Raw genomic sequence first — 17,922 nt, forward strand, 5'->3', positions numbered from 1 at the left:
ACACACAGCCACACAAGAAAGGCCTACGCAGGAGGCACGGTTCACATTTACCTCTAATTGCACTGGATTTCAAAACTGCTTTAGTCTAATGTCACTACACTACAAAACATTAAACCCTGAGATTTAATCTCCACAGGGCTTCAGCTCTGAGGTACGTGAGGGTGCCAGGGCTGATGAACCACTAACATCCATCACAGCAGACAAAATCTGGACATTGCGACCCTGAGAGTAACAGTGTGGGGTCCCACGTACGAACCCACTGCACCAGTCGGGGGTGACTCGCACTTTAACAGCGAATGTTTGCTTTTGGTTCACGGTTGCCACCACCACGGTACCACTGACAGAGGCATGTGGAGAACCGACCAAGTGCCACGCAGCCTTGCAAACCCCGGCAGCACCTCGCTGCTCCCCAGGGTCAGGCAATGCTGAGACACTGCTGTGCCACACTGCTCTGGGACCGCTGGTGGCTGCTGCTCAGGGCATCCTCTGCCGCAGGAGGAAGGATGCGCCTTTTGTCTGTGCCTGGCTGCCAAATATTCCACTAATCCCAGCACCCAGCATGAGACAAGAGTCCAGCAAGTCAGCACGGGACAATGAAATGGCACAACGGAGTCTGACCTTCAGGGGTTGTTCAAAAAGAGACACAAAAGAGGAAAGAAAAAATTCACAATACATAGAAAAGGAAGGAGAAATGCTTAAAGCTTCCAGTAACAACAGACTTCAGGCCAGAGGACATCCCTCTTCTAGCCAGCATCATTGCTGCAACTTCAAGGACAAAACCACAAACGTACTTGAGTAAAGGAGAAAATACTTTCCCTGTCCAACAAGAACTTTAGAAACTAATAAAAGCTGAAGAAATTCTGTTCTGAAAAAAAAAAAAACACCAAACCCAAACCCAAAAAATAATAATGAAATCTTTAACAATTTTTAAGAAAAAAATTCCACCTGTTTTCCACAACAGGGAACTCGGTGAAGCCAATAGCTTCAGCTTTTGACAAGACAGTGTTTTCCAACAAAAAGCATCTCTAAAAAACAACCACCCACCCCTCTGCAGTCAACTTGGACCTCCTAAGACCAACAGCAGAAATGAGCGTTATGAGCAACGGCCCACAGCTGGGCTGATGTACCTGTGCCAGCCAAGCCCTGGGACATGCTCCTTTACCCACACAGCCCCCATGGCACACGGTGTCCAGAGGACACCGGGCATCACCACCAGTACCATGTGATGCCTCGAGGTGCAGCCACTCCTGTGACCTGGTCCTGGCACCACTGTGTGCCCTACAGCCCAGCAGGCACAGACTGCCAGAGCCCACAGAAATGTACCTGTGGTGGCAGGCACACATACTCTGACAAAACAGGTATTTCACTTAACTGTATCCATGGGAGGGGCACAAGAAGAATCCAGAGCGAACAGTTGGTCTGCATATCCTACCAAGCCAAGAAATGTCAGCATCTGATTATTATTTATTGCGCTGACGGAGCTGGAGCTGTCAGAAGCTGCTGTAAGCAGAAGTACACTAAACAAAACGGTAATTAATGTTCAATCATGCACCAGCACAGGGCAAGGCCAGCTGTCCAAGGGTCAGCATGAAATACAGCTCCTCACCACATCTCACCATGCTGCCTGTGCTGCAATTAGACAATGGCAAAGTTTCCTGTAGCTTGACATTACGACACTAAACAAGTTATGAATGGCAACAAAATTTAGCAAGACTTAATCAGTAGTTCCAGAGGAATTAATGAACCCAGCAGCATGAACCTATGAGCAAGGACAATGCATGCACCTCAAGCCTAAAAGCATCCACAGGTCAGCCACAGCTCCTGAAACCTGGTGTGCCAGCTACCCACAGGGCACTGCCACGTCCCCACACCTTTCCTCTTGACTTCTGTTGGCTGGCAATTGAATGCTGTCTTTTTTGAAGTGAAAATCAGAGAACAATCAGAGATAAAAGATTAGGCTGACCAAAAATCAGACTTGCATTCTTCCTTAAACATGCAAGACACAACAAACACTGCTCTTCTCTTTTTCCTCTCTACTGCATTATAACATAAGTAAAACTGTTAGCTTTGGCCCTAGCTGAACTTCATATTCCATCTAGCTAGGTGAACTTCATATTCCACCAAATAGTGAAATCTTTCTCCTAGAGTTAGACTGATTACCAGAAATCATATATAAGGAAGTTACATAAATGAATAGTAAACACACTTCAAAAGGAAACAGGAGAAGGGCTGGCTATATGGCAAGCAACTCTTGTGGAAACTTCTCTGATTAAAAAAAATAAGTTACCCATCTGCCACAGGGTAAGGCAGGGGATCTTCACAACTCCTTCTCAATCTCCTTGCTGTCTATGGGGTGTGGAAGGAAAGGAGGTGTTTGAAGAGCAGAGGATTTGGTGGAAAAGAGAGATCACACATGAAATTTGTCAGACGGCAGGCACTGAAACACAGGGGAGATGCAGTAAGTTGAGTTTTTTAAGAGACCTGGAGGCCAGATCTAAGAAACGTGCTAGGAATACCTGGTGACAGAAAGATATGCCCTCAGGACAGGTAAGCAAGGCTCTAGAGAACCATCAAAATCAGTGCCATTACAAAAATAAGAGCAGGGAATAAAAGAGAAAATAGAAACAATTGATTTTGATAGGTAAGACAAAAGAGCATAGGAAAAAGCACTGCAGAGAGCACACCACCACCACAAGGCAAGTGAGTCAAAAGGAGAGGAGAGGGGTGGAGGAGGAGAACTGAAGAGGAGAACAAAAGGCTTTGTAAATTGAAGATGGGTGAGGCCAGAGGCTCAGGCTCTGCCCATACCACAACATCAGTACCCGAGGGGGCTGCAGGGGGAAGGTGACGTGGACTGCAGGCAAAGCATGAGCAGAAGTGTCTCTAACAGCTCACAGCATATGTGGTACCATGCGTCCTGACTGCAGCTATGGCCACAGCCAGCCAAATTCCCCGTGCTGCCCCATCTTCCTTTAAACTTTCCCCAGGCCAGCACTCATTAAATCCGCTCTGCTTGTTAATATCCACTTGTTACCCCTCTTACCCTCAACAGAGAGCAGCAGGCTTCCTCTCACTCTGGTAAAGATCCAGAAGACACCCATAATTCACATCCCAGCGTCTGCAATACTAGGAGCTGCAGAGAACGCCGAGTCAGCAGCTGCAGGGGTGGCAGAGGAGCCCAGCCAGAGCAGCTTCGGAGGCAGCCCCCTGCCAAAAGCTAGCCACAGCACTCACACCACCAGGTACCCGCGGGCAGTTACTTATACGGTTGCAAATAAACAACAAGGACTTGCACAGATACCTTTTATAGCCAAAAAGAGGTGCTTCCTTCTACACACATCTAACAGCAGCTCAGATGGCCCTTTGGCCAAACCAGCCGGGGCAGCCGCCTGCACCTGCCCATGCCGCTGACGGCTTGGCAACCAGCATGGCACCCAACAGTGCTCTTCCCCAGCCACAAGAGAGCGTGTCCAAAGCAAATGATATATCTGTGTAAGTAAAACAGGGACAACATTAAATCTAAAATAAGGGCTCTGATACAAGCACTTATGGAACACTGAAAACCTTGCCTGCTCTTGTAGAAGAAAGCCTCTAGAAATGAATAGGGAGAAAGCCTACAAAAATGAGGACTGCTTTCTTACATGGTCATTGCTCACCAACATAAAACCTATGGAGCCTAACTGGGAATGGGTACTGTTCCATATAATTTAGTAATTGACAGAATTCAGCACATGTGAATTAAAAAAATTAAAATTGCTACCTTTTACAATGGTACAGTGCCGTCAAAAAGAAAAAAAAAAAAAGAGGGAGATGCTCTCCCTCACGCAACCAGGCCTGCTGTAGTATGTAGGCAACAAGTGTTTTAATTCGACATGAGAGAAACTATTTTCCATTATGTGTTATTTTTCATGCCCAAATTCTGTTGGGCGCTATTCACTTTCTATCAGCTTTATCTCTATTAACTTTTAGAAAGTGTTTCTCTGAAGGGAAGCAAAATCTTACACTTGTCTGAAGGGAACGTATCACTGCAGCATCCTGCAGTGCAGCCGAGGAGCAGGGAGGGGAGGTTGCAGTCAGCTCCATTAACTTTGTAAAACAGGCCCTTTTCCTTCCATTTATCTGCACCAGCAGCATTTCAAATATTACCAGTTAAAGAATTTAGGCATAAACTTCTGATTTTTTTTATAAATCAGCTGATTATCAGAAAGTCTGAGTGCTTTTTATCCCTCCTAGTTTGTTGAAACGCCAGCCACAAACACCCCCAAACTGGCAGCAGGTCCAGCAGGACGAGCCTGTCTTGCTGCAGGACCTCCGGACCTGGCTCGGATGCCTGCAGCATCGCCTGGCAGCCGTTGGTCCCTCCCAGGGCACTGACACCCCCCTGCGCCCCACTGGCCCCTGTCCTGCCTTCTGAAAAACAGGGAAAATGCCTCAAGTTGTTTCTAAATGCTCAGGATGTCTGAGTAAGCCCTCCGTAGCAGAGCAAGGCGAGGCCCTGAGTCAGTTACGCATGGCCACCCCAATACACAAAAATAACTTGTTTATTCCTCCTGACATGTTATTTTTACACTGGCAGCTCTGGGTATCCATGGCGGTTTGCTGCCGCTGGTCCCAGCGAAGGCACGTGGCAGGGCCCGGTGCATGAGCCCTTCAGGGTGCCGGATCAGGGACGACCCTGTCCGGCTGGCCATCCCGTCCTAGTGCAGATGGCTGCCCTGTGGGGCTGGGAGAGGTGCACTCTCAGCCACTGCCCACCCTGCCAGATGTGCCGGCTCCCCGGGAGAACCATCCTCCACCGGGCACTGGCCAGTGCCTCCACGCTGCCCGCACAGCTCCAGAAAAAAAGGCTTTGCCTGAGCTCCTGCTGCCAGAGAAGAAACATTTGATTTCCAATAGCCTGGAGGAAAGCCCTTCTAAATCAAAACGTGGCCATGGTTTCCAACGAGGCAGAAACAATTCCTTCATACACATGAGCAGCACTTATCAGCTCAGCATAGCTGAGGACAACTTGACGATGCCCACCCTGGCTGTACCGATACCATTGCTTAAAGGAAGAACCAAAGTGCAAGCTTCCCTTCTGCACACTGAACGCTGGTTCTCAGTACATTCCTGGAGTAACTAGTTAAAGCTCTTCTGAGGTTGACTTCTCTTTATGAATACTGGTTTTGGTGGATACCAGTCCAACTGAGCAAATGTGAACATCGGTAAGGGCTGCTAATAACAAAGTGTGGCTGGTGAAAGGTACATGGGAACACCACGGAGCCAGAGCGGGACAGTGGCAGAGGAAGCTTCTGGCAAGTAAATATTGCTCAACACTACACAAGTATTGGGGAAAAACTGACGGAGTGTAATAACAGGAAGCTTAGTCACTTCTGGACAAAAAAAGCAAAGCGTATGAGAAGGGCGGGAGAGGATCTGAGCAGCAGGCCACAGTGGTAGGGCTGGGAGGGCCTGGAGAGCGGAGCTCAGCTCGCAGGACAGGCCGGGGACGCGTTCTGCCACGGACGCTGGCCTGACCGGAGGAAGGCTGTCCTGCCTGGGTGCCCGGCAGGGTGCTGGGCCAGGGCAATGAGCAGCCCCGCTATGGCAAACCCTTTGTGAATACAGCAGGATCTGCTGCACAGGCTCCTCTCATCCCCAGGCGGCTCCAGCTAATGACTTGTGCTAACGACTGAAGTGAAACTGTGACCTAGTTATTAAACCACATCCCCAGCTTCTCCTCCGCTTTCCTGCACGTGGAGAGCACCACAACTGCTCAGCCTGGGGGCAGATAAGAAGATACTAGGGGACACCAAGGAGGGCTGAAATACAGTAGTTTAAGGATGTATTTAATTTTTAACAATTACTATTATCATCCAAACCTAGCACAGAACAGCTTCAGGAGGTGCGTCAAGTACAACTGATGCAACACAGGACACCCACCACCTTTCACAGGCAGTGATCGCTTGCTCCCAGTAGGAACCAGCAAAGAAACGGCATCGGAGGGTGGCCAGTGGCTGCGTGGGAGTGTGCAAATCACAGCCGAGGAAAGGACCGAGGTGGGCAGACCACAGACCACCACACCAAAGCGTAACCCTGGAGAACATTCTGCTCCCGTATAGAATTAGCACATTTCTGGTGACTCTCAAGCAATATGGTAGTCAGACCATGAGGGTACTTAGCAGAAGCCTCAGAAGTGGGGAGAAAAGTTGAAAAGATTAGATTTCCTGATGGTGATCTTTTACATTGAAAAGTACTCATTACCCTTAAAATAAGGTCTGTACTGCTCACTGATGAGGGGATAATGGCACTGATTGTTAGTAAAGGGACTATGTTAGAAAACGACAAATCCAAAATTTTACTACATCATCTGGAGGGGCGAGAGAGAAAGACAAATTTAAAATAATTAGAGCCTAGATAAAGAACGCAACCAAACCATGCCAAAATGGAGACAAGCTTTATTAATAAAGTTTTTTACTGCTTAAGCAAATGAGAGAAGAAACGGATGCAATGAATAAATGGTTCAGCAGCAGAGGAATAAAAAAAGCCTTCACCAAGTTTATGGTTTAAAAATTACTCCCGTGAAGATCTGTCTATAAGTAATTCAGATTTCAGTGGCAAAAAAAGCGTGAACCAGATATTTGATAGCGGGAGGAAAAGGGAGAGGTAAAAGTCTTCAACAAAGAACAAGTTTAAGCAAGCAAGGGTAGCAAAGGAAAAGTGTCATGGGCAAATAAAGGCTGATATGTCAGGTTTGTTTTACCTAACAAGTGTGTGCTAAGGCACAATAAAAGCTTCCTAACCAAATAAACAACCTTCCAGCCCCTGCAGGCTAACCACAGCTGTGGCAAAATCAAGCAACTGGGTGTATGGCTGGAGGCCTGGGCCAGCGAATCTGAGCACTGGAGCAACACAAGACCTCACATAAAGCACTGCTTCACAATGCATTTTGGGATGCACTCATCATGTTTATTTAAAAATACCAAAGCCAAACACAACCCTGAAGTGGTATAACAGCTACATGGAAAAACAAAAAGAACAAGAGGAGGACACCAATCTTAGCTGATGGGAAGGGAAGCTTGCACTGCCTCATTAGAAACACGCACGTTACGGACACATCACACGCGCAGCAGGGAAGGGGCTGCACGGAAGAGCACGAGAGAGCACGCGTGCGCAGGACACCCCAGCAGCCAGTGCGCGGCTCGAGCATCCCTGGTCAGCACGTGACGAGCCCGGCACCACGGCAGCAGCGCTGCCGGATGCCACGGCATGGCCCAGCAGATGGGCAGGTGGAGGGCAAAGGGCCGGCCAACGGGCACCTGGGTGAGGTCGGCCTAGCAGAGCCTCCACAAACCTCACCCGGCAGGCACCGTGCGCTGTCTGCATTCATGGCACAATGGACACAGAGTGGCCCCCCACAGACCAACGGATTGGGGAGTGCCGCAGATGCCAGCCCCTTTGGGTCTCCGCTGCTGCTGGTACTGCCCCAGCTGGACAGCCAGGGCTGGCCAGCAGTGCAGGAAAGCTCTGAAAGCGCCTCCCTGTCCACGGGTGGCACAGGACAGCAGCAGAGCTGCAGATGAGACGGCAGGGCTCAGCGGGGGATGCAGCAGGATGGCTGAGCCAGGTGGCACTGGGTCCACCAGCCCAGCCTGTTTCTGCCCAGCTCTGGACCAGGGCTCACACGATGCCACAAGTAAAGTGTTGTTTAATTTCTGATTTGTGGTGGCCAGCTGCAGCTTGCCTTCACCACACAATAACGAAACAACACCTGAGGCATGGGCTCAGCCCAGTGTCCAGCCACCATGCCCTCAGACCAGCGTGCGGCTCCACCACCGACACGCCATGACACGATCCAATAATGATTAATGCTGGGACATGGAAACGCTAACAAAAATTGACAGTTTCAACCCATACCGATGAAGAAGTTCTTGCTCAGAGCTCTGTACTGCACCGCCTGAAGCAGGGGGGAATGGCAGGACACTGCTGACCTGACAGCAAAGCTGGTCTCAACAGGCCCTGTATCAGTCACAGATATTTTTTTTTCATACAGTTTGGGAATAATTTTCTGCACTAAATGCTTTCCAGGCGTCATAACACTGATATTGTAGATCAATATTTTACAAAGACAAAGCTGCACGATGGATGCATGCACTAATTAAACCATATTTAACAAGGAATGCTGCTGTAATCACACACACTGTATCCCTTTCAGCTTTTACACCAGAGGTTTGGCCTTGCTCACTTTCTATATAAAACAAAATGACAATAGAACGACAGAAGAAAAGATCTACTGTAAGTCACAGTGTGCAAATAAAGATAGTATCTACGTTGTCCATACCAGTGCAGTGCAAATATAATTAAGGCTACGAGAAAACATCACTTGCTCTCGGGAGCTCTCTATCTTCGCTCTGTTAAAGCCCCTGTAGAGGATTTACTCTTAAAAATGCAACTCGTTGTTAGAGCAAAACCATACCTATGTATATAGGCACATAGATCAGCGCTGTTAGAACAAATCTGACAGTTCTCACACTTGAGCTGGGACTCTGTACAGACCCAGACAAAGCTGGTAACACACGGACCACACACCGCAGCCCTGTCACAGGGCGGGCTGGGAGCTCTCGGCGCAGATGGGGACAGTGCCTCTCTGTCCCCCTTGGCTGCAGGCAGATCCCCACATCCAAGGGGAGGCTGCTCGCTGGCCTTGGCACCAGCCGGCAGCCTCAGTACAATTCTGAGATACACCTGTTGTTCTCGTTGGAAAGGACCCAGGTAAAAACTGCTCAGAAATGTGGCTGCAGGATGAATATTCAGTATCAAAGCCCTGAAAAGCTGAACTCTGTCCAAGTCACATATTGGGGGAAAAAAGGCAATGATAGCTCAGAAAAGCTTATAAAATATGTGACAATGACATTAAAGGAGCAGAAGGTACATAACAACAGCAGAAACTGTTCTTCCACATCTGTACAGTCTCACAGAGCATCTGGGCTCTGAAGAAATAAAGAGGTGAAGATTAATCTGCCCTTGCTATTTTGCTCGAGTTGTTGAATAGATGAGGTCAATGGACATGAATTAGTGGGAAACACAGATGGCAGAATTTATTTTTCTAAAGTTAAATAATCACGAAATATGTCAGAATACTGCTTTGTGGTCAGAATTCCCTTTAATTGTTTATTTTAACATGGGCACTGACAATTGAAATGTCCTGTCACAAAAACAAACTGTGTAGACAGAAGCAGCAGCTCTCCTCTGGATGGAAGTTCAGTTCCCAGGTCCTTTTGGTGCCCCAGCTGGAGCAGCAGGCTGCCCCAGGGGTCCCACCCACCAGGAGGAAGGTACAGCAACCGAAATGAAATAGTGAAAAGCAGGGAGGAGGGAGTATTTGTTTTACAGAAGCAATCTTTCCCTAAGAAATGGCAGTTTAAGTTCGTTATATTTCAACAGTTCCACTACCTTTCCCGTATACACTGAAAAAAAGAAAATACAACCTCTGCAGATGTTATCTGTAGTGCATATGAGCTCAAAAACATGCCTATGACCTGAAGACTTGAATGTTCTCGCTTGAAGCTTTCAGCCACAGAGCTGGTGGGAAATTAAAAACTTTCCATGTGTGGGAGCCAACTGAACTGATGAAACAAAAAGTAACATTCAGAAGGAAGACTAGCTTATCATGATCTCATTTGAGAAGCACTTTTTCCCTAAGTTCAGCATGTGTGAGGCAGAATCAAAGTCACAGAGATGAGAGCATCAGCCTTGGGGCTGGGCTGGAGAGCTGCGTTACAGGTGTTTGCTCTAAAATAACCTAAATTCTCCTTTAATATATTTCACACAGATCTATAAGGGAGGAAACAACTCATTTCTGAGCATTAAAAGGAAATAAAACCACCATTAAATTCCCCTCTTTTCCCCCACCTTTTATTGAAAAAAAAAAGTGAGACCCGACTGGCTCCAAAAGTAGTAAAACAAGAAAGAAGTGAAATAGCAAATGAGAACTTTCTACACTATACCCTCCCTACAGTAAAACAACTTTAAGCGGAAAGCTTCGCATACCACTACTGCAAGCCCTAAAAGCCCCCGCAAGGTGTTTCACGGGATCCGGAGAGGGGCTGCTCCCAACAGCCAGTGCTGTCCCCTGCACTGCCCCAGTGCTCACATCCTGCTCCACTGCAGCACCTTCGAGGGCAACGGCAAAGGACAAGACACAGCTTCACCGGCACACACCTCCCTCCTCTTCTTCCACATGGATGAAGCCACTTAATGTCAGGCTTCTCAGCAGTGCTGGCAAAATTAATTTTCCCACTCTAAGAAAGCAGGCTTGGAGCCTGCCCATTCCTGTCACAGAAAGAGGAGGAGGATGGAGAAGAGGAGGGAGAAGAAGAGATGGGACCAGAAGCCAAGACAAAAAGAAAGGAGTAAGAAGGCTGGAGGAAGAACTGGTGTTGCTGCCCATGGTTGCTCCCACCGCTGTTCTAGGCGGTGTCACACCAAGCACCATCCTCCTCCTTGGGTTTCACAGTAATGACTGCAAGATCAGAGAGCAAGGAGGACCCTAACAGGTGATGCCTTCATGCGCTCCTGGACTTGGCCCTATCAACAGCATCTGAACTTGCAGGCCCTTCAAAAAAAAAAAAAATTCCCCATCCTCCACTGAATGCCCAGCACTGAGTGCTTCTGCCTGGGATTAGAGGTCCCAGCTTCCAGCAGGTAAATCACCTCCCAGCCATCAGAGCACTTGAAGCAGTACCACCGCCACTGGAAATCCCTGCCTTTCTCAGCTCCCAAAGGCTAAGACATTTTTTAAACAAAGTTAAAGAGCAGAAGCTGAACTGAGTAATTTGTCAGGTGATCAAAACAGAACTTAAGTTGTCACTTAATAACATTTCACTACTTGTCATTTAAATAGAACAGGGAGAAAAGAACGAAGCAACTAAGGATAGTGCTGGACAAGTGACCTTTTGCTGTACTCCAGACAACAATTCAATCCAGCAATGCTTTCCAAATTTAAAAAATTAAATATGGGTGTATTTTTAGCAACAGCTATTTTCAGTTTGTTTAAGCACAAAGCAGAGTTTCTTAATCCACAAAAGGCCTTTACAGCTGCTGAAGGCTCCTTCTTACATACAAACTTAAAGTCAATACACAAAACACAGCAGCCTGAAAAACACTTGGAAGACCCTCCTGGCACCAGTTGCTGCAATTGCTGGAATAATTCATAGAAAGTCCAAGAATTCAAGAGGCATGGGACAAAACTGCTGGTGTCTAAGGATGTCGACCCAGTGATCCATGGTCATTTTATCTTCTCGCTACAGGCAGGGTCACAGGGTGTATCACGATGATAACAACTATCGTCCCAAACTAGCAACCTCCCACCCCAAGGGAAATCCCCATTTATGTCCCCAGCGAGAGTGCCAGTCTGTACCCACCTGCCCAATGCCACACCGAGCAGGGACATGTCACACAGCATTCTGGAGGCCAAGGGCTGTGCACTCCTGCTAAAGCGTAGCAGTACCACCCTACAGAGTCACTCTGTAGTGTCTGGTTGTCAGACACTGGGTGTCAGAAGCCTGTCAGAAGCCTGTCGCACCTTCTGAAAGATGGATGGCAGACCTCTCCAGTATCAAGCAATGTATATGGGGAATGAGATTGGGAGAACATTACTTTCTGAAAAGTATTAAAAACAAACCATCAACATACTGCAAAAAACGCATGCAGCAGTAATACCTGTCCATGTGTACAAACCAAGGAAACCCACCACAACCAACCATAACTTTATCAGAACACACACACACAGAGATAGAAAAAAGTCACACAGGAAAGGGACGTTTCAGCTCCACAGCCCTTCTGGAATCAGCAGTAGATAAAGTGTAAAACTGAGAAGTAATCTTCACCGTGTAATTTACATAATAAAGTTGAAGTTTTAAAAACTGTCATGTAAGATAAAATAGATTGATGCCAAGCTCAGCTGTTTTTCAAACCAGTGCAATTAATATGGGAAAAGAGTATAAACAGAAATCAAAATCAAATTACTTTCAGGGTCTTTTTTTCCCCCCTTTGAAAAACAGTAGGTACATGAGACAGACTGCAAGGCAAGACTGGCCTTACAGCAGGGAGATCAAGGAGCTGGTTTGAATACTACCCTGACTTACCTGGAGCGCAGTGGGCTCACTATGTCTGTGTTTTCCACTCATAATGCAGTTGCAGTTGTGTGCTATTTCAGCAGACTTGTCTGTTGGTCCAGCAGACCTCCAGCACCAAATGGCCACGCACCGGGAGAGCTGTACTGGGGTGCTGACCTAAACACCCAGCGCCACCCCAAGCAGAGTCCGACTCTGAATTACAGCAGGCTGCCCTCACTGCCGAGGCATGACTCACACCCCCGGAGCACCCAGACATGCCACATGGGTGCGGACCACTGCAGCCAGCAGAGCCCGTCCTGCTCAGCGCGTGCAGTGACCATGCCAGCAGGTCTGGAGGGCAAGCGCAAGGGAGCACAGCAGCGAGCTGCGCCTACCCCAGCCGTGCAGGGCTGCAGCAGGTACAAACGCTTCTCCCCATCATCTTTCTACCAGCAAAGACTGGAGACACAGCATCGAGAGACTCTCGGGGACCTGCTGATCCTACCAAAATTTCCGGCTCCCATTGCCCGCAGCGCCTGCAGAGCTGCCAGCAAGCCATGCTCCCCAAGCCCAGGGCCAGCCTACTGGAGACACTGCCTTTTCCCCAGCCTCAACTCAAAGGAAGAAGGGGCTGGCTTGCAGTGGGGTGTTAAAGGAAAATGCTGACTAAGCCTTAGCTTTCATGAATGTTTTCTTTTTCCTAAAATGTGTTTTTATGTTCCAAATACTTCATTGTAGAAGTTTTATTTACAGATTTTGCCAATGTAGAGTTTAAGACAGGTCCTTTAAGAAACCAAAAACCAGGTTCTCTGTTGCATTTCCAATACTTTACTAAGTCTTTAAATTTTACCACTGGAAAAAAAAAAAAGTCAGTGGGTGTCTAATCCTACTCAGGTCACTTGGTGTTTCCCTCATGTCTTTGGAGGGAACAAAACTTTATCCTTACCCCAAAGCCCTGATTCTGTGAAACGTAACAAGAGCACTTCCCCTGCCTTTCACTCACATGTTCTGGGGGGAGCTCTCTTTTGGTTTCCTGCACAGTAGTCAACTGACACCAAAAAGAAAGCAAGTACAAAAGAATTTTGCCAAACAGCCTGACTTAAACAATACAGGATACAGATAGACAGAAAGCCAGAAGAAACCAATGCACGACAATTAGTAAATCATGTAACAGTTGGGATATGCCTTCCTATCTACACTATGCCAATACACAACACAGGTACCACAACTAACTATCGCTGCCATGTGTGTGCACACGTGCCCCTGCTTCCAAGTACTGCAAGCCTGCCTGCTCGCAGCTAGTTAATAAATGACAGCACCTCTCCATGCCTGGGTGCCAAACGCTTTCATCAGAATCCAAACCCATTGCTGGAACCTCAGAGCAACTCTGACAACAGATCTACTTAAATTTTATGATCCATTCCAGCATTTGCCTGGATCTAAAACTAGTCGGCCTGCACACAAATTATGAGAGGCATGTTGTGTGAGCAGGGCCCGGAGGCAGCTCACAGCTCAGCCCCTGCAGTGCAAAGCCGGGCTTGCTGGCAGGCGGCACTGGAAGCACCAGGGCATGCACAGCTGCCCTGGGGGAAAAACTGAGCATCTCCTGAAAGCTGCTGCCGCTAGCCCAGGGCCTCCGCGCATCATCAGGCGGCAGTGACAGCACCGACAAACCCCCAAAAGCAACACATCTCTAAAAGTTTACACCTCCTGTCCCTCGCCTGACTTCAGTGAACCTTGCTTTGTGTTATTTTCTGTCATTAACCTGTGATGTTCATATACATACACAAATATATATAGTATATAGTATATACTGAGCATATATACACAAATAGTATACAGTGTGTATATACACATATGTATAGCACAGAGTAGAACATATAGTTGAAAGCTTTATAACAAGTAACTTTAAACTTCTACTGTAGCCACTTTTTCAGTGTCTAACCACTTAGGTATTTACACATCTAAAATCACCAGAAACATCTAAACAGTAAGTGTGTGATAAACACAATGTAAAAATATTTTACATTGTTACGGACATTTAAAATATCTTCAGCTAATGGCCTGAAACATTAAGAGGCAGCCTCTGCTTCCCTTCGTATTTTCAGTGCCCTACTTAAGCCAAATGTTAAAAGTTTCCGACAAGGCAGAATTAGGTACACTTTCCTCCATATTAAAAAAAAAAATCCATCAAGAAGTATTACTTTTCAGAAAAGTAATCACACCAGTAACCATGCTTGCAACTAACTAAAAAAAAACATCTTGCAAAGAGCTGGCAGAAACTGAGAAAAAAAGCATTTTCTCAAGGAATTTAAAAGCCTTTCTGTACTCTCTATCCAACTGATGCATTGCCCTGCACAGTTTAGTGCTCAACACTCCTTGTGTTTTACTCTTTCTTCCTCTTCCCCTTCTGTCTGCTCACACTTCTATAACAGGCTCCTTTCTCCTTTGTTATCTTTCAGGTGGTGTAACAGCATCTGACCTCCTTCAACCTCGCGTTTTTTCTGTCGACTGTCTCTCCTTTTAATTTCTTTCTTTCTTCTGCTTTGTCTTCTTCTCTAATTAGAGATTTAATCACCTCCAAACACATTTCATTTCTGTAAACTGAAGAACGCCCGTGGTCATCATCTCATCTTCCCCTTTGACTACTTTCTTTTTTCACTTCCCACTGATGATCTCCGTTTCTGTGCATGTTGAACATGACCCCTCACCAACAGCCTGCGCCATCTCACCTGCGAGCGCCTTCCCTGGGACTGGGCTCAGCCCCGAGGTGAGGAGGGTGGCTGAGCCTGGCCGCCATGGTCCATTCTCCACTCAGGGCCTCAACCACGGTGCAGTGGCCAGGAGGAGCCCAGAAGCGTGGCGGTCCCTTTCCTGTGTGGACCACAACCCCCACGCAGCCCCCCTGCGCTGTGCTTGTCAGATGGGGGTAAAGCTAACAGCACCATGCTTTACCTCGGTGCAGGAGTATGCCAGCACCGAGCCCTGCGTGGGGAGGTGGCAGTGGCGATGCTTCCCCGGCCATGCTGGTGCCTGCCTCCGGTTTCGGTGAGGCAGCAGGCACGGCACAGGCGGCCTTGTCTCCTACAGTTCCTGCTCGCAGCCGGGCTCCTGCGCCCGGGGCCAACCATCACAGCAGCCGCAGCCAGCACCCAGGTTTCTGCAGGAGCCCAGCCATGGCGGGGGGCTGTGCTCAGAGATCTGCGCTTGGCTGGGGGGCACTGCCTGGCCCTGGCGCTGACCACACGTGGGCTGTGGAGCCAGCTTAGCGATCCCCAGGCTTTTGCCTCCACCACGACAAAGCCCAGAGGCAAAGGCGCCTTCGGGGGCGAGAGGACCCATCCCACCGTTATGAGGGGCTGCCGGGCACCAACCACAGCACCCTGCCCAATGAAGGGGAGAGCATCGAACCCACCAGCCAGAGCCAGCCACCCTTTGGATAACTGCAGCTTTCTGTCTGAACTGGGTTTTTTTCCTCCAAGATGTGAAGTGAAAATACAGGTGCAAGGAAGGGCAGAGGGACCAGCGTGCAAGCCTGCTCTGCTGATCCACTCAGCCCCACAGCGGCTCCTCCTCCTGACCCCCAGCTCTCCTCCAAAACCCAATACACGAACGCGCTATCTGCTTTCACTTACAGCCAAATGTATTGTAAAAAATGAGGCAAAATGGCATTAACAATGTACCAGTTCCTTAGCTGGCTATGATAAGGCCATTTACGTAAACATTTTAGCACCAAAACATCTTTATTTTTCTAGCCTTGAATTAAAAAAAAAAAAAAACAACCCCCTCCTTATGCAACTTCCTGCAAAAATATGTCTTTAATGTACTAAAGCAAATAATAATAGACCTAAGAAAATTGGTTGAATTTTTTACGTAACAAATAGAATGAGATTAAAGAAACTTCTAATTTCAATAAATGCTTTAAAAAGGAAGGAGTAAGCGCAGTAGCTGCATTCAAAATCTTGCATACAGCAACTTAGACAATATTCTTCCTTCTATGCACAGTTGTATATATTTTCAAAGAAACTACTTGGAACACATTTTGTTCATCTAAATATTCATGGCTCCCATCCTGTCAACGTTTATGTACTTGAAAAACACTTACCAGGGAGTCACCCCAGAGAGTTAGGTGACCACTGCCTCCAGGGCACTCTCGCAGGTACATACCCACCCGCTCAGCGCCTGCAGGCTCCGAAGCCCATCACCGGGACCGGGCATTGCCCTAATGAACCTGCGTGAGGAGGGCAAACGCACCACCCTGCCACCCACACTCCTGACCAGGTCCTAAGCAGGGTCAGTAATATGATGATAGTTAAGTGAATAGCAATAATGATCAAGCACTTAATGATACGTCTGTTCCAGATCGTTTTGGTATGAGATATTTGAGTTTATACTCAATAAAGTTTCTATTTCTCTCTTTTTTTTTTTCTTTCCCTAAGTATACAATCAAGCCATCCATAGTTCAAAACGGAGATGATCTATAAAAAGGCACTCAGAAATTCTAGTATTCTGGACCTTAACCAGTACAACTGGCACATCTCCTTAGGAAAAGCAGTTTACTTCAACATAAAGAAGCCATTATCAACTTACACCTGCATTAGATAATTATAAAAGAAACAAACCAAAAAACCTCGCAGCACTTCAAGGAGGTTTTAAAACTAAATGAGAAATAATTTCTGAGTCAATTTTTTCTGCATTTTTGAAATCAGCATTTGAGTTAATGATCTGCATGATTCAAAAGGGTTTTTTTAAAAGTAAAATGAGCAACAATGCACACAACTTGCACTTTGGAACACTCATCTCTATTCAAAGGAAGCAGGCACATAAAAAACCTTAATCATTTACAGCTACCTTAACTAAGGCCTTTTAGTGGTACCAACTATAGGAAGAGGCAGTTGCCAGCTCTGACAACTAACCGATGGATCTCTCTCCAGTCATAGCTGCTACGAGCATCTCCCAACAGGCTGAACTCTACACTCATCTCTGAGCAGAGGGCTGCAAGGTCCTGCTCCACCAAAATTTAACTGAAGAGGGTAGCTAAATGATTGCAAGATAACATAAATTGCCGTAAGACCTCTGAAGAAGGCAGTGTATATAAACCAGACTTTGACTCTGCAGAATTTAAGCTTATTTCAGTCAACTTCCAGGCGTTAGGAAAGTAATGTTCCAGGAAAGCTTTAAACACAGTAATCCATGATCTAATAAATGGAAAATGGTTGCCAAAAAGCTGGTGTTTCTGCCTTCTCACAATGGCATTCTTACCTTTGCCAATTCATTTATTTTAATGACACAAGTAGCTGTACCACAAACAAAAGTCAGCCACATCACACTGTGCAGGCATTTAAATTTTGGTTTATATACAATCACCACGCCTTTCTCCCTCACATACATATCTATGTATTTCTGAAAAATTATGTAGGCTATTTATATGGTTGGTCTTATTTTCCAATTTATGAGATAGCACCCATTCTTGTCTCATCCAAGTCACTAGGAAAACCGCTGATTTAAAAACAAACAAACATACACGATGACACATGTGTCTACTTGTCTCCTTTCAGTTTTACTCATGATGCTTCAGATTGCGTCTTCTCACTGTGTTAGCAAATGGCCAGGTTAGTGTGCTGCATCTTACTGCGTTGCCACTTGAGTATTTTTTAAAATCCGTTCACCCGGGCTGACTGAGGCCTACCACAACTGCTCCTGAGAGCCAGGCAATCCCTGCCTTGACCCTGGAACCATGGGTCAAGCTGGTGGCCACATCAGGGGCCAAGTCCAAGTCCAGAGGCCATAATACGCAGGGTTTATTTCACTCCATGACAGCTGACAG

The 17,922-nt window shown here is 47.0% G+C and overlaps 1 protein-coding gene across 50 annotated transcripts in view; it reads right to left on the reverse strand.

Moving 5' to 3' along the window:
* Nucleotides 1-17,922, reverse strand: part of MBNL1 (muscleblind like splicing regulator 1) — a 109,543-nt gene that overhangs the window by 49,961 nt on the left and 41,660 nt on the right. Inside the window, exon 1 of one of the 50 annotated variants that reach the window (XM_075098700.1) lies at nucleotides 12,126-12,707. The exons of 48 other annotated variants lie outside the window; for them this stretch is intronic. In XM_075098700.1, coding sequence (XP_074954801.1) covers nucleotides 12,126-12,167 — 42 coding nt within the window. In that variant the 5' untranslated portion in view covers nucleotides 12,168-12,707. Of the gene's footprint in view, nucleotides 1-12,125; nucleotides 12,708-17,922 lie in introns of those variants that run through there. One more of the 50 variants, XM_075098695.1, reaches the window with a different exon arrangement.

Source organism: Phalacrocorax aristotelis, chromosome 7 (assembly GCF_949628215.1).
Source record: "Phalacrocorax aristotelis chromosome 7, bGulAri2.1, whole genome shotgun sequence".
NCBI classification, from domain to species: Eukaryota; Metazoa; Chordata; class Aves; order Suliformes; family Phalacrocoracidae; genus Phalacrocorax; species Phalacrocorax aristotelis.